The sequence below is a fragment of the Adiantum capillus-veneris genome, chromosome 25 (genome assembly GCF_014529385.1).
Source record: "Adiantum capillus-veneris isolate H3 chromosome 25, ASM1452938v2, whole genome shotgun sequence".
NCBI classification, from domain to species: domain Eukaryota; kingdom Viridiplantae; phylum Streptophyta; class Polypodiopsida; order Polypodiales; family Pteridaceae; genus Adiantum; species Adiantum capillus-veneris.
The window spans coordinates 46,618,165-46,632,195 of NC_140955.1; the positions used below are offsets into that span (position 1 = coordinate 46,618,165).

Consider the following 14,031-nt stretch of genomic DNA (forward strand, 5'->3'; position numbering starts at 1 on the left):
ATCCGTATAAGGATGGCCAACCACAAAAATGCAAGGTGTCTTGGGATAGGTGAAGATGTGAAGATAAAAGTCTTGGGGATTGATTGCTTGGTTGATTGCTATGTGATGCAAGCGGCTGAGAATGGTTATCCGATCATTTTAGGGAGGCCATGGCTTATAACCCTTGGTGCGAAGTAGGATTGGGGCATGGGCTTGATCACCATCCTCGACCAAGAGAAAGGAAGGACCATTGTCTACAACATGAAGACACACGAGAGCCGTACATAGCCCCTATTGGAGATGCAAGATACAGATTCAACAGAAATTACATCATATGATAGTGATGCTTCGTTTACCTCATCAGAAGAAAGTGTAGAGGAAGGCTTGATGCAATTATGTCCTGATCTTTTTGGGATAAGTGTCAAAAAGGAAGCATCGATACATGAGGTGAAGGTTAAGGAGGAGAAGAATAGTACAAAAGAAATTGTAGAGCGTGCCAAAGTGAACGCAAGGAGGATGCTAGGAGAGGACTTGACAGAGAAAGAAAAGTAGGAGTATCAAGACATGTTCACGGAGTTTCCAAAGGTATTCGCCACTGAATATAAAGAGTTGCAAGGAGCTAAAGGGGTTGAGCATAGAATCAATCTAAAAGAAGGTGCCAAGCCAATGGTTCAAAAGCTTAGGAGGTTGGGGGTCATTCATGAGAGGGCACTTTGTGAAGAGGTGATGAAGCTTTTGGAAGCAGATTTCATCTTTCAAGTGGAGGAGTCCGAATGGGTATCTCCAGTTGTTATTGTGTCCAAGAAGAACAGAAGATTTATGATATGTGTTGATTTCAAGCCTTTAAATGCTGCCACAAAAAGAAATCATTATCCACTACCCTTCCTAGATGAAATCCTCAATCAAGTTGCAGGTCATGAACGTTACTCAATAATGGATGGATTTTCTAGCTACTTTCAGATCTTGATAGCGATTGAAGATCGATTGAAGATGACCTTCATTACTCCTTGGGGTTGTTTTGCCTACAAAAGAACGCCTTTTGGGCTGGTTAATCCATATGCTACCTTCCAACGATGGATGAATAGAGTGTTTGGTCCCTACTTGGATAAGTTCATTCGAGTTTTCATGGATGACATTGGATGTGACAGCTCCAAGATCACACATTTGGAGAAGCTAAGGTTGAGTTTTGAAAGGATTCAACAAGAGGGTGGACAAATCAACCCAAAGAAGTGTAATTTGCTCATGCCAGAGTCCATTTGCTAGGACATGTGGTCTCCCAAAATGGAATAGAAACCGACCTAGAGAAAGTTAAGGCTTTGTCCCTTATGGATCCGCCCAACAACACAAAGGATTTGGCATCATTTGTGCATAAGCTCATGTACTTGTCATGGTTTTTTTTTAATGCTATGACAGTATGTGTATCCTCTCCAGAAATTGAGTCAAAGAGTTCAAGGGTTTGAGTGGAATGAAGATATGCAACAGGCTTTTGATGGTATCAAGGAGGTATTTTGTGCTCTCTACCAATAGTGAGTCCTCTTAACTTGCAATTGATTTTCTATGTATCTATTAGTGTGGGGTCAATAGATTTTGGGTCGGTTCTCTTACAAAAGCAGGGAAGGAACTTCAAGCGAGTCTATTTTGAGAGCAAGATGAAGGATGTAAGCAAGTTCTCCTACAGAGAAATGGAACTGTGAGTCTTTGCCTTGGTTCTTGCTTGTTGTTGCAGGTTCAAAACCTATCTGTTGCCCCAAGAGTTCTATGTGCTCATCACATCAAACCTTTTGCCGGATGTAGTACAACGTTTAAGCCTAGCAAGTGCATCTTAAAGTGGACTTTGGAGCTTTAAGAGTATGAGTTTGAATTTAAAGTGGATCATTATGTTAAAGCTCACCTAGCGGATATAGTGGTACACAAGGGAAGAAATCTCCCATCTTACCCAAGGGTTGACAAGGATGATCATGAAGAGGAAGTAGATATTACAAATGCGTATACAATGATGTTTGATGGTACATACAGAAAATTTCTTCAAAAGGCAAGTGATGGGGTAGTCATTAAGAGCCCAAAAGGTGATGTAAATATTTTCTAGAGCTTATGATCTTGATGAAGCTAAAAGTAACAATGAGGCCAAGTGTCTTACGCTTTTTCTTGGGTTGAAGTAGTGTGTTGAGTTTGGATTGAAGAGGATCATTTTGCAATAGGGGATGCGTTGCTAGTCATGAATCAGTTGCTTGGTTTATGAAATGTTAAGAAAGACAATTTGAAGAAGTGGTTCTATGGCATCAAGAATTATTTGCATGAGTTTGATAAGAAATAATTTAAGCATGTTCCTCATGAGCATAATAAAGAAGCTGATGAGTTGGCTAGGGACAAGTTGGATGCCTTGGTAGCTCCTTGAAAGGTCAAGGAAGCCTTGTATGCAGGAAGGGAATCATTGCAAGATGTAGAAGTATCTCTTGGTAAAGGGAAATGTCCAGAGGGCATGTCAAAGGTTTGGTGTAAGAGAATAGTTGCAAAAGCAAGAAACTACATATTGGTAGGTGAGGATCTCATGCTTTATGGTAAGGATAGCATTTTGAAAAAAGTGCCGTACAAATAAGAGATAGGCTTGATTTTGGAGCACTGCCATGAAGAAACAGACCATCAAGGGGGGATGACCATTTTGCGAGCATAATCCCACGAGCAAGAGGAGTGATGGAAAAAAAAATAACATAATTTAAAAAACCCCAAAAACACAAACATTATGCTTGATGTATTTCACTAAGAAACACTCGATAAAAATCAAACATAGCTTTGCATCTTATCACAAAGAATCTTGTTAAGCAAAGGTAGATCAATGCTACATGTTTGAAACTCCCTTTATAATATGTATGAGCATCATAATATCAATACCGTTGATATAGATTATTCTATTCAACAAGCAAATTAGCGAGAATATTTTTGTTCTGCAATTTCATTTTGATTTAACTCATAGAAATTGCACGTAGTAGTGGTGGTTTTATTCGAGAAACATTTCCAAGAATCAAGACCATATGAAAATTGAATCTTTATGCATTGTAAATGTATCACTAGAAAAACAAGATATCACACTTTGTTAAGATCTACCTTTAGTTAGCTCTCTACCTTTTTGAATGCCTAATTGTGGAATGTATGTAATAGTAGCGAAGGATACATGCTCATTTTAGGCTAAAAACTTTGAAGGCTGTATACCAAAAATAGTGCATTTGCAAATAATTCAATTGCTAGAAAAAATACCTTGTAAGTAAAGAGACAATTGCAAGTTTTTGAAGCTGTACATAGTACAACTGTAGGAAACAACACCTTGAGACATTATAGTCCATTTACAAGGTTTTTAAGACTGTATATAGAAGCTAAAAATATTTTCTCAAAAATGGCCCAAAACATATAGAAATGTGTATATGAGCAATCACGTAATGTATACAAATACAACAATCGCACATGGTAGTTTGATACAATCGCATATGGTAGTTTGATTGAGCAGCTATACATAGACAACATTTTCCAAAATTTCCAAAAATATACAAGGTAATTTAAAATCTATGACAAAAGTCTAAGTGCTTGATGGAGATCTCTTTTAGTCAAGGCTGCTTGATGAACTAACCTTTGATGAAACACATCTAACCCAAGCTTTCTTGTGTAGACAAATAAAGATGCTTGCAAGGCATATATATTTTACCCTCTCGTAAATGCTTTTAAAAATCCTCACAAGTGCAAGAAGCAAAAGTGGACACCACCACCAAATAGCTCTCCTCATTTTGCTCACTTGCACTGGTTGTCAAAGTAAATTCCACATGCTCATTTTGAATCACCACACGTTGGCCATGAATTGTGCAAAATAACTCTACAACTCTATTGATCCTTGCCTCCATCTCTTTTGTTATGACCCTAGTGACCACCACCACCCTACCATCATGGTGCTTAGGGTGCACATCAGCATCATTTGCATTGTGTACCAAATTTGCATTTTGTTGTGATGTAGTTTCAATATTCAGCAAGTCAAATCCTACAACCCACAATGCTTCTATTTTAGTATAATCTAAGGATGTTCCTTTTGCAATTGGCCATATAGTAGGACGGCTTGCTGGTCTCTCCTTCAAAATTTCTGCTGGCTCCCAATATGATCAATGTTGTTTCCACAAAACCATAAAAATAGTTTTCTTAGACCTGAAGGGATTTCAATGAGACCCTCAAAACAAGGGACATGCACCACTAATAATCCTCCTCTACCCTTCTTATCAATTAGCTCATTGCACTTTTTGTTTTTATGTCATAAGTACCCTTGGTATCGCACTTCAATCCCTGGATTTTTCCTTTGAATAGCCCATCGTGTGTGGTAAACATCCATCTCAATAGTGCTTTGGGTTCCAATTGAGCTATGGGTAGGTCGAGTTGAGCGACGTGCAAGTTGTGTAACATACTCAAATTCAGGCTGATGTGAATCTCTATCTCTAATTGGGTTATTGTGTCTGCCTTGTCGTTGTCACCTCACTGTCCTTGAATCACCATCTGCCAAAAAGTTTCTACTGGTAGCATTAAGCTCAACTGCTGCCTGATTAGTTAGGTCCACCACTTCTGTAGGTCTTGGGAGGGTTGCACTAGATGAAGTTCATCTTTTTTTAATTTTCTCAATTCCAAGGCCACATCCAAGGTGTCCACCCTTAAGAAAAGAGTCATATTTTGACTGCTGCAATAGAACAGTACAAAGATCACCATAGCAAGCACTGTATAGAGAAATATATTTAACCCCATCATTGGAAGCCAACCAGCTCTCATGCACGAACTCCGCTAAGTTTGCGTGTGGTACTAGTTGCCTGTCACTCCCCTCCAAAGCCTGAAATAAATTGAGAACATTTAAACTTGCAATTATTTGATCTACTCTAAATATTTAACAATGACTCACCTTCACCATGTATTCACCCCAATGTGCAACTTTGGCATGCCACCTGACAAGCCATGTCTCGAGAATAGAAATCTTAGTCTTGTCTAAATGTCTTTTCTCAACCACATAAGTAGATTGTCCAATTCTGTTTTGGCAGCCCCTTTAGAAGGTGCAATCCTCCATGCTCTACACCTTTGTTTAAACTCTTCTTGATTGTGGGGAAGGATACATTTTCTTGCATGTTGTTGCATACTTTGTTCCCAATGAAATGAGCATGATATTTCATGTCCAACCATAACATTCTTAGTGCCCCCATTAAAAACTGTCCGCACAGCTTGCCAATTTGCCTGAGCCTCATCAGCTATAAATCCTTTGAATTCAGCCTTTTTGTAACCCTCCTTCTGCATCACTATATTCGGTAGCAGCCAAAAAAGAGTTTGAGCTTTAGTATCTTCCACTTTAAAATCTCCAATAGCTATGGTTTTCATTTCTTGAACATAAGGGTTATATACATGGCATGCCATAGTTGTCCATTCTTGCATTATTTTAACAAAATCATAGAAAACCCGACAACTTTCCAATTCACCGCCAGGACACATTTTATTAACCAAATCAACACCATTGCCAGGTTCTTGGGTTGACATTTTAAAAACGTGACATCTATCAAAGCCAGAGAACTCTAGCTGACCAGGAAAGGCCGTGCTTTGAAAAAAAGTCAAAAAGCAAGCGCTTCTTCAAACTAAAAATGGAATCACAGCCAGTAGTGGGTTGGCCGACCTCCTCTTGTGCTTCTTTCCTCCATCGTGAAAATCTTCTATTGTCAAGTGTAGGTGCAAGTTTAGCAAGGACCTCACCTAAGTCCTTGTCAGAAAGCATTGCCTTAGCAAAGTGGTCTTTAAAAAGTGCTGATTGTAGTACTATTTCCTTTGCCATTTTTTGTTGGAGAGACCTTGGACTACCCACAAAATCTTTAGATAGCATGTCCTTCACTTTAACTTTAATATCCACCATTGCTTGTTTTGCAACACCCTCAGCAACTGGGTGTGAGTGACAACCCATGTGAAGAATCCCTCTCATTATTCTCTTACCATGGATCTCTGAGGGCAAGCAAAGGATGAGCCTACAAGGGCATTCAGAGATGCAAGCTGGGGGAAGATTACAATAAAAGCATTTTAGGCTTCCATAGCTGCCTGTCGTGGATCCTGAGGGACAGACTTTTGACAAACGCCCAGTCCAAAAATTTTCATTTGTTTCTTTTGATCTTTGCACTCCTGAACATATATTGTTTAGGAACATCAAGTGTCCACCACATTTTTTGAATCTGACAATCCCATCAAATCCGGCAATATTGCTTGTTACTGCATTTGTCCAAACATGTCCATCAAATTTGTCATTTTCTCCTGTTGTCCTATTGGTAGGGTCTGCATATGGAAGCTCAAACATGATGTTTCCATCATATCTTTGTGGTAGCTCATCAATATTTCTTATCTCGCAAACCAGCTCAAAGTTTGCTCTTAGAGAGTTCTTTTGTGGCAGATTTCTAAGCATCTCAACTATGCTATGTGCAGTGGCAGTTTCCAAGCTAGCATTCTCTGTTGCTTTTGGCTTACCTTTCTCCTCCACTGCCTGCTATATTGAACACTCTTCCTCAATTTTTATAACAGGAGCTTGTCTTGATAACTGTCTGCCGTGCAAAACAAATGTCCTTCCAAATTAATATTGAACTGAAACACAATATTCTCTCCTCTGTGAATATTTGGCACCTCAAAAGAAAGACCTTCATTCTACTCATCAAATATTTGATGCAAACTTATTGTATGCTCTACTAATCTAAAACGTGCACTTAACTCATGGCATGAGATCTCCACAACACTGTTTTGAGTTGCAAGCTCTATCTGTTTAGTGCTGCTCTCATCTCGTATAATTGCAGTATTCATATTTGCAGAAAGTAGAAGGCGAAAGGCGACAGTGGCAAAGATAGTGTTAAACAGAAAACAGGAGTCGTTTATATGATGGTATGAGAGTGAGAAATAAAGCACAAGATATTCTATTTTAAAGTGATGATTGACGGTATTTAATGTGAAGTATCTTACTTTAGATATGAAATCAGGCATTACTATCATTTTTATTATTTCATGTATTATCATTTTTATAGTTTCCACACTACATATATTCAATAAATTAAAAAATAGATTTAAAATAGATTCATCCTACACGCTGTGGTTTTTTATTGTGTGGACCGCTTGAAAACGCAGCTCTGTATCTTCCTCTGTGATCCCTACATCACAGAATGAAACGATGCAACCAGCAAAAACGTGATCAGGTACTCCTCTCTCGCAGCTTCCTATCAACATAGGTTGTTTATTAGCAAAAACGTGACAAGGTCCTGGAGGGTTTCGACGGCAAAACTCCTTTGTTTCTCAACAAATCTGTACATTAGGAGTGCGTACTGGCGTGCATGAGCACCAGGGAGCTGCATAGTACACAGGAAAGGAGCTGCATTGTACACAAGTGTATGCATCACGGCCTGCAAGTAGCAGTTTCCCCTGATTTTCCATAATATAAAAACGCGTGCGTGACCAGGTATACAGACGACATAATAAGAAGATGCCTCCAGCAGCAAGCTAGCACGCTCCAATCATCTGCTACTGTCTGTGCAGTGTCGCCAAACAGCATTATATCAGGCCGATCAACCTACATTCACCCAAATCTCTCTCCGAGTGAACCCCCCTCTCTCAGCCTCTCTGTTCGTATCCTCTCTCTAGTGTTTTTGAATCGCTTACAGAATGGGTTGCTTCCCTCTGCATTTGCAGCACAGGACCATCCTCTATCAAGGTCTCGACAGTGGAGGGAAAATGCCTGAGATTCCACGCTCCAATCATCGTGAAGGAGATTTTGATGGAGCACCCTGGCCATGTGCTCTTCCTCTCCAACACTGTCCGCTCTCTTGGCAGCCGTGCCTCACCTCCACCCTCTCCCTTCAGTCCGTCTGTGTCTACTTTCTCATCCCCGAGCCCTCTTTAGCCTCCTGGCCCCTCTCCTCTGCAGCGCGCATGGAATCCTCGACAGTACCGGTGTCACGAAGCACAGCTCGTCAACGCAAGGTCTCCTTTGCTACGTCCACCGATAGCGCTCTCTGCCCTATGTTTGAAGACAGGCACGTCGAATCTGTAGGCTCCATGTCATCTGCTGGAGGGGTTTCGGCGGCGAAACTCCTATCAGGTGGCTCTGGGAGCTCTTGCGATGATGTCAGATCCAACTTGTGAGCTCTTGGGATGTTTACTGAGCAAGATCGGAGTGTGCCATTTAGGGGTTTTGCCGGCAAAATCCCTGTGAAGATGCGTATTGGAACTTAGTTGAGGATGCTTAAGAACCTCACCAGCATGCCGAGTGCTTTTCAACAGAGATCAGATGTCGTAGGCTACTCTCTCTCTCTTTTTGTGTCGCTCTCTTTCTCTCTCAAAGAACCATGGGCTGCTGATGCATGCCAAGTAGAACAGACAACTTTGGACTACTTGTGTGCTGTTGATGATGCTTGTGTGAGGGTGGGTGACATGCGAAAAACAAGTTCTCTCTGTTCAAATCAATTCCCTAGATATTTGGAAGCACTGAAGATATCGTCAAACCTGATCATAAACCTCTCCACCACCCTGCCTCTCAAAATCAAAATCCCACGCTGCATTTCCCCGACTAAATGCTTTCGAATCTCGATGATTCCCTTCTAGTCTCATCAAACTGTTCGAATGGATTGTCATCACCATCGTTATCAAAAACTTCCCCGACATAAATATTACTCTCTTCATCAACAGAATCTTCGGCAATCTCTACCTGCTGTTTTGCTCCATCCATCTAGCTGCTTTTCAATATGGATCATCCAGCATCTCTGTCTCTCTTTTCATTTCCAGTTTGAGCTATCATATGCAGTCTGCTTAAGAAATATGCACAGAAAAGTTAGAGACAATAAAAGCTCAAATAACACATGCCATCAGAGGTTATCATTATGTATACAATTCCCTTCATCTTTCATTGATGTTAAATCAATCATGACTGATCCATTTAAGCCGGTGTTAGCTTTGACATATCTCATTGGAACATCGCTTCAATCAAACACTAGTTTGTAGACACTCAAACTGTTCAATAAGAGACCCTTGGCTCTAGCCTCATCAAATTGAGCCGACATTTGTTGATACTCGTTGAATATTTGTGATATTTTTGTTGATATTCGTCTATTTGTTCTTTACGGAAGGCTTCTAGCTTTGGAAAGAGAACCAAAGGTTCACCCAAAGTCATATACAAGAAGAGGAAATCTGTTGCTAGCAGCGAGGGTAGCGAGAAATCAATTGATAAAGCTGAAAATGCTCAGGCTAATCAACAAGTAGAAGTAGAAGACATTCAAGATGATCATGGAGATAAAGAGGCCACCAATGATAAGGATGTAGATGTGAGTATCAAGGACAATGAGAAGGTGACATATGACAAAGAGGTTGAGGAGGTCATCCCACAAGCTATTATCAGGCCGCAAGGCTCCGAGTTTATAGACAGTTTAACCCTGAATAAAGGATGCATACCCCCTATGATTCCTCTTTGTAGGTGTTTGATAAATGAGAGAGTACGAGAGCTTAGAAGGAACCTTTCTCTACTTAAGAAGGTTTTTGAAGAAGAAGATACCTTAAGATGAAAGGTATGTTCATCTTATCCATACTAGAGATGTTAATGAGGACGTTACAAAAACTTGGGACAAGTATTGGCATATGGTTAACAATGAGTTTGAGGATGAGCTTGAAAACAACGATCAATGGTCCATGTTGAAGGGAAAGATGTTCTTTGTTTGGGAAGGGAATCATCGAGCGGCCTCTTGGATGGAGAGCATGAGCGAGGTCTCACGTAATGACAAGAAGAAACATGTGAGGATTTTGGCACAATTTATTGTCCCTACCCAGCAAGTGGAGTTAAGATTAATTGCTGCTCTTCAAAGATTGAACATGTAAGTCTTATTTTCATTTGTACATTAAATTTTTCTTTGTCTTTTTTTTAATGATACGTCTTGAGGTAAATTTTTTATGGTTTATTGTTTATGTAGAATGAATGAAGAAGCAATCATTAAGACCAACTTCAAAGACTACTTGTATCATACAAGTACCATTTGTTCTTTAGATGGGTCTCAAATCACTGAAAATTTTACTGAGGCTGAACGAGTGTCAATGGAGAAAGCAAGGGCTCAAGAAGCACAATCATGAAAGAGGGTTTGGTATCCTCTTACTTAGTCTATCCTTGGTCCCATGGTTTATGGGGTATATACTTAAATTGTTAAGATTTGGTAAGATTCTAATAATCTTTTTGGTTCTTGATACATTTTTTTGAAATGGTGTATGCAGAATAAATGGAAGTTTGATTTACAGGTAGCATTAAATAAGGTACCTCTTACTTTGTCACAAGATGAGCGTGTGAGGGCTTAGATTCAAGCAAAGAGGAATGTTGTTAAAGCTTACAATAGACGCATGACTCAGGTGAGTACGACACTCTATTAAAAGTATAATAAAAAGATTTTTTTGTTTATTTTGTTTGGTTATTGTAGAATCTATCCGTGGTGAATCCTGCTAATGGAGAAGAATGGTTTCTAATTTTATGGAGTCTTCCTTTTGAGGATGATTACAATAGAGAAACTCTACTCTATATTTTGTGCTACATGTTCTCAAGAGCTAAAGATAAAAATGCTAAAGCTTTTGGGAGCAGATGAGAACTTTCGCCAAAGTTTTGGAATGCCTTTGGGAGATCATTTCTATATCCCTTGGTTGGCCAAGGAAGTATGGATGGATCAAGTCTTGGAGGATGCAAGAAGGCTTTTACAACAGGTTGTAGATTCCACACATGGAGTTCACAAGGTGATTTTGCCTTTAGATGTTCACTTGGAGTCATATTTTGAAGACATTGCTAGTAGATATAGAGGAGTACTTCTTTATGAATTTCAGAATGAGATGAATGTGGCTACTCCACCATCAAAGCATGTGGACTTGAAAAATTCTTTCCGTCGATTGGTCTATAGGTAATTCCTATGTTATGCATTTCGCTAAGTGACTATTGTTGTACATTAGGTGAAATTTGGACTCACAAAGGTTCCCTTTAAGCAGTTTAACTTTACCTCTCTCTACCAAAATGAGTACATGGATAATTTTTTGCAAACAAACTCCAAAGTTGGCGAAGGTTTGACAGTTAGAATGTCCTCTTCAAGCTCTATCTACTGATATATAGCATGCCATGAGATTCCTCATATTTTAGAAGATTCTTTTTTTGATTCACTTAGATTCCAACAGAGTTGTCACATCATAGGTGAATAAAAAAAAAGAATCTTCTAAAATATGAGGAATCTCATGGCCTCCTATATATAAGTAGACAGCGCTTGAAGAGGACATTCTAACTGTCAAACCTTCGTCAAATTTGGAGTTTGTTCGCAAAAAATTATCCATGCGCTCGTTTTGGTAGAGAGAGGTAAAGTCAAACTCCTTAAAGGGCCCCTTTGTGAGTCCAAATTTCACCTAATGTTATATAAGTTTATTTTATTTAAGGTTTATGTAATAATATTGTGGTAGGTTCTTGATGTATCTCATAAGAGTAAGAAGATCACTTGCATGCCTGACATATGTAATGCATGGACAATTATGTGTCCTCCTACATATAGTATGTACACCTCCACTATCTTCAAAGAGAACAATGATTCTGGTGGAGTCTTTCTTCTCACGGATTGGGAGCGTAAGCACTACCCTTGCTGAATTGATATGAAGAAAGGTGAGTGTCTAGAAGAGGAGAAGGAGAATTATCTTCATCATTTGAAGAGTGAATGTAAGTCCGACTCAGGGTCCTCAGGAGAGATGACTGTTGAGCAAAGGAAGAAGATGGAGGAAGAGTTCAAAGCTCTCAAAGAATTAAAGAAGATCAAGAAAGACAAGAGCAAGGCAAGAATCGTGGAGGCCGTCCACCATCAAGCAAGGGTGGAATTTCAATCAACGGTAAGTAAGTTAAATTGTTGGTGGGAACAATATGTTCTTGCTATTCTCTCTTTTGTTATGTCTTATGCTAATCATTATGGCATGGATTGATTTGAAGAAAAATGTGTAATTTTTTTGGCTATTGTTAGATACAAGAAAATTAGGAAGTTCTCATACCCAAAAGAATGTTGGAAAGGGAGCTTTGATTCATGGACCTTTGGCTAGTTTCCATTCCATTCAAAGAAAGGAGACATAAAACAATCAAAGGTTTGAATTTATGATTACATTGAGCTTGGCAAGGAGTTCACTGCAAGAAACTTCAAGGATGGTTTTGTGGTGATGCAAGAGTTGTTGGCTTGGGTGAACGTGAGAAGATAAGAAATGGAAAACCTAGTGCATGGAGTGTTGATCTTCCTACTGGTAAGAGAATTTTCAATGCTATCTTGTATACAACTTGCATATACTTACCTCAAATTCTTAACACTCAAATACATTGATTTTGCTTGTAGGTGGGCTTGTTCAAGGTTTTCATGGCATTCCTACATGGAATGAGCTAACACATGACCATGTCAAGTTTTCATTGGTGGTTGCATCTACAGTGATGGATGACATGGGTTGGGCGCTTGTTATTTGTCCTAGCACCGCTCTTAGTCTTGTGGAGTGCTTGGCCACATGCACAGGCCTAGAGCTGAGTTTTAGGTGGATCATGGAGAGCTCTGAGCCATTTTCATCATGAACAAAGAATGGGCATACACAAAAGGTAATAAAGCATCCTTCAAAAAACAAGAAAAATTCTTTAAAAGAAATTTGATACATGCAAAATTGACTTTTTTATGTGTTGTTTCCATGATTATGATAGATGAATGTATTCTATGCTTTGGCATTTCACAAGGTTGGAATTAATCCTTCATTTGATCATGAGAGTGCTCAAAAGGTTTGTGTGTCATTGTTTATTATTCAATGTGATTGTTTTGCACTAAAATTCTTAAATGTTCATGCATAGTTGCCTCATTTTCTTGTATGGTAGGTGGGGAGAGTCTTGCAACAAGATCTCTCAATGGAGATTATGATTCACTACTTGCCATCGTCTGCTCGCACAACACGTAATGGCAAGAGTGGTGGGTGGAGAGGCATGTTAGAGAGGAGTGTTGCCCATATGCTATTGTATGTAGAGGCCTTGTGCTCTAAAATAGGTACATGTTTGGAGTTTGGTGGTGGTACATGGTCTTTAGTAAAGGCGGCTATGCACACTTTTCATGGTTGCTTGGTCATGGAGAGTGATCTAGAGATATGTGAGGGATACTTGTCTCCTTTTGTACAGGAGTACTATGGTGCTTTGCAGGTTGCCGAGCTTGGAGATAATGATGATAGCATTGATGATGTGGGGAATGATTTGGTTGTTAATGATGTGCCTTCAGACTAGTGAGTTTGTTTTATTCATTATTTTATAGCACCTAATTTTTAATTTTTATGACATTATTATCTCATTGTCATTGATAGTGAGCTACCTTGCTATGTAGAGGCAATGGCAAGGCACATGGCGACCACCTATTCATATGATCAATCACTCGTGTGCAAGAGGCGAAGGCGAAGCTGTATCTTCATTGATAACCACACAGATTTGGAGTAGTCTTCTTTAGAGTGAATCTTATTTTGCATGATCAGTTAGCTTCTTTTTGGGTGTGCAAAAACTTGATTCTAGCCATGCAACAACTATTGTCTTTTAGTTTTATCGACTTTTAAATTTTGAGAAATATGTATTTGGGCAAAACATTGCCTAGACCTTTGGACTACATTAAGCTTGTTTTGTTTATGCAAACACTTGATTATGGGCTTGCAATATTCTATTGTCATTTGGTGTAGAGCTATGTTATTTGAAGCCTCATAAAGATGTTAGATATATGGGCATAACAATGCCGAGACTAGTGGACAATATCGTTATTGTCATTATTCTTGTCATTCATTGATGATTGCTCAATAGTAAGATGACACTAGCTAATTGTTTATTGCAAAATGTACTTTTTTCTTGTCACCATTATTGAGTGCTCAAAATTGGGATGACATTAGGGTCTACTTAAAATAAATTAGAAGTATTGTCTATGTGTGCACGGGTGCATACTTTCCCTCAAAAATGCCTCCTTCCATTCTCAGCCTCTTTTTATAATATCACGC

General features: G+C 39.2%; 1 protein-coding gene and 1 pseudogene across 1 annotated transcript; one reads left to right on the plus strand and one right to left on the minus strand.

Moving 5' to 3' along the window:
• Nucleotides 1–5,539: 5,539 nt before the first annotated feature.
• Nucleotides 5,540–6,813, minus strand: LOC147424822 (uncharacterized; annotated as a pseudogene).
• Nucleotides 6,814–10,264: 3,451 nt separating this feature from the next.
• Nucleotides 10,265–13,596, plus strand: LOC147424823 (uncharacterized). The gene is made up of 11 exons (XM_086500722.1): nucleotides 10,265–10,758; nucleotides 10,846–10,919; nucleotides 11,553–11,623; nucleotides 11,764–11,880; nucleotides 12,009–12,083; nucleotides 12,160–12,279; nucleotides 12,369–12,514; nucleotides 12,602–12,619; nucleotides 12,719–12,793; nucleotides 12,887–13,281; nucleotides 13,360–13,596. The coding sequence occupies exons 1-11, from the start codon at nucleotides 10,522–10,524 to the stop codon at nucleotides 13,487–13,489; spliced, it is 1,458 nt and encodes a 485-aa protein (XP_086356848.1). The 5' UTR covers nucleotides 10,265–10,521; the 3' UTR covers nucleotides 13,490–13,596.
• The last annotated feature ends 435 nt before the right edge of the window (nucleotides 13,597–14,031 follow it).

What these genes read in the sequence shown, in the direction of transcription:
- LOC147424823 (XM_086500722.1), top strand. Translation starts at nt 10,522, where the DNA reads ATGATTACAATAGAGAAACTCTACTCTATATTTTGTGCTACATGTTCT. An exon ending in ATCATGAGAGTGCTCAAAAG is followed by an intron (nt 12,794 to 12,886) that starts GTTTGTGTGTCA and finishes CTTGTATGGTAG; the next exon opens with GTGGGGAGAGTCTTGCAACA. An exon ending in AATGATGTGCCTTCAGACTA is followed by an intron (nt 13,282 to 13,359) that starts GTGAGTTTGTTT and finishes TGTCATTGATAG; the next exon opens with TGAGCTACCTTGCTATGTAG.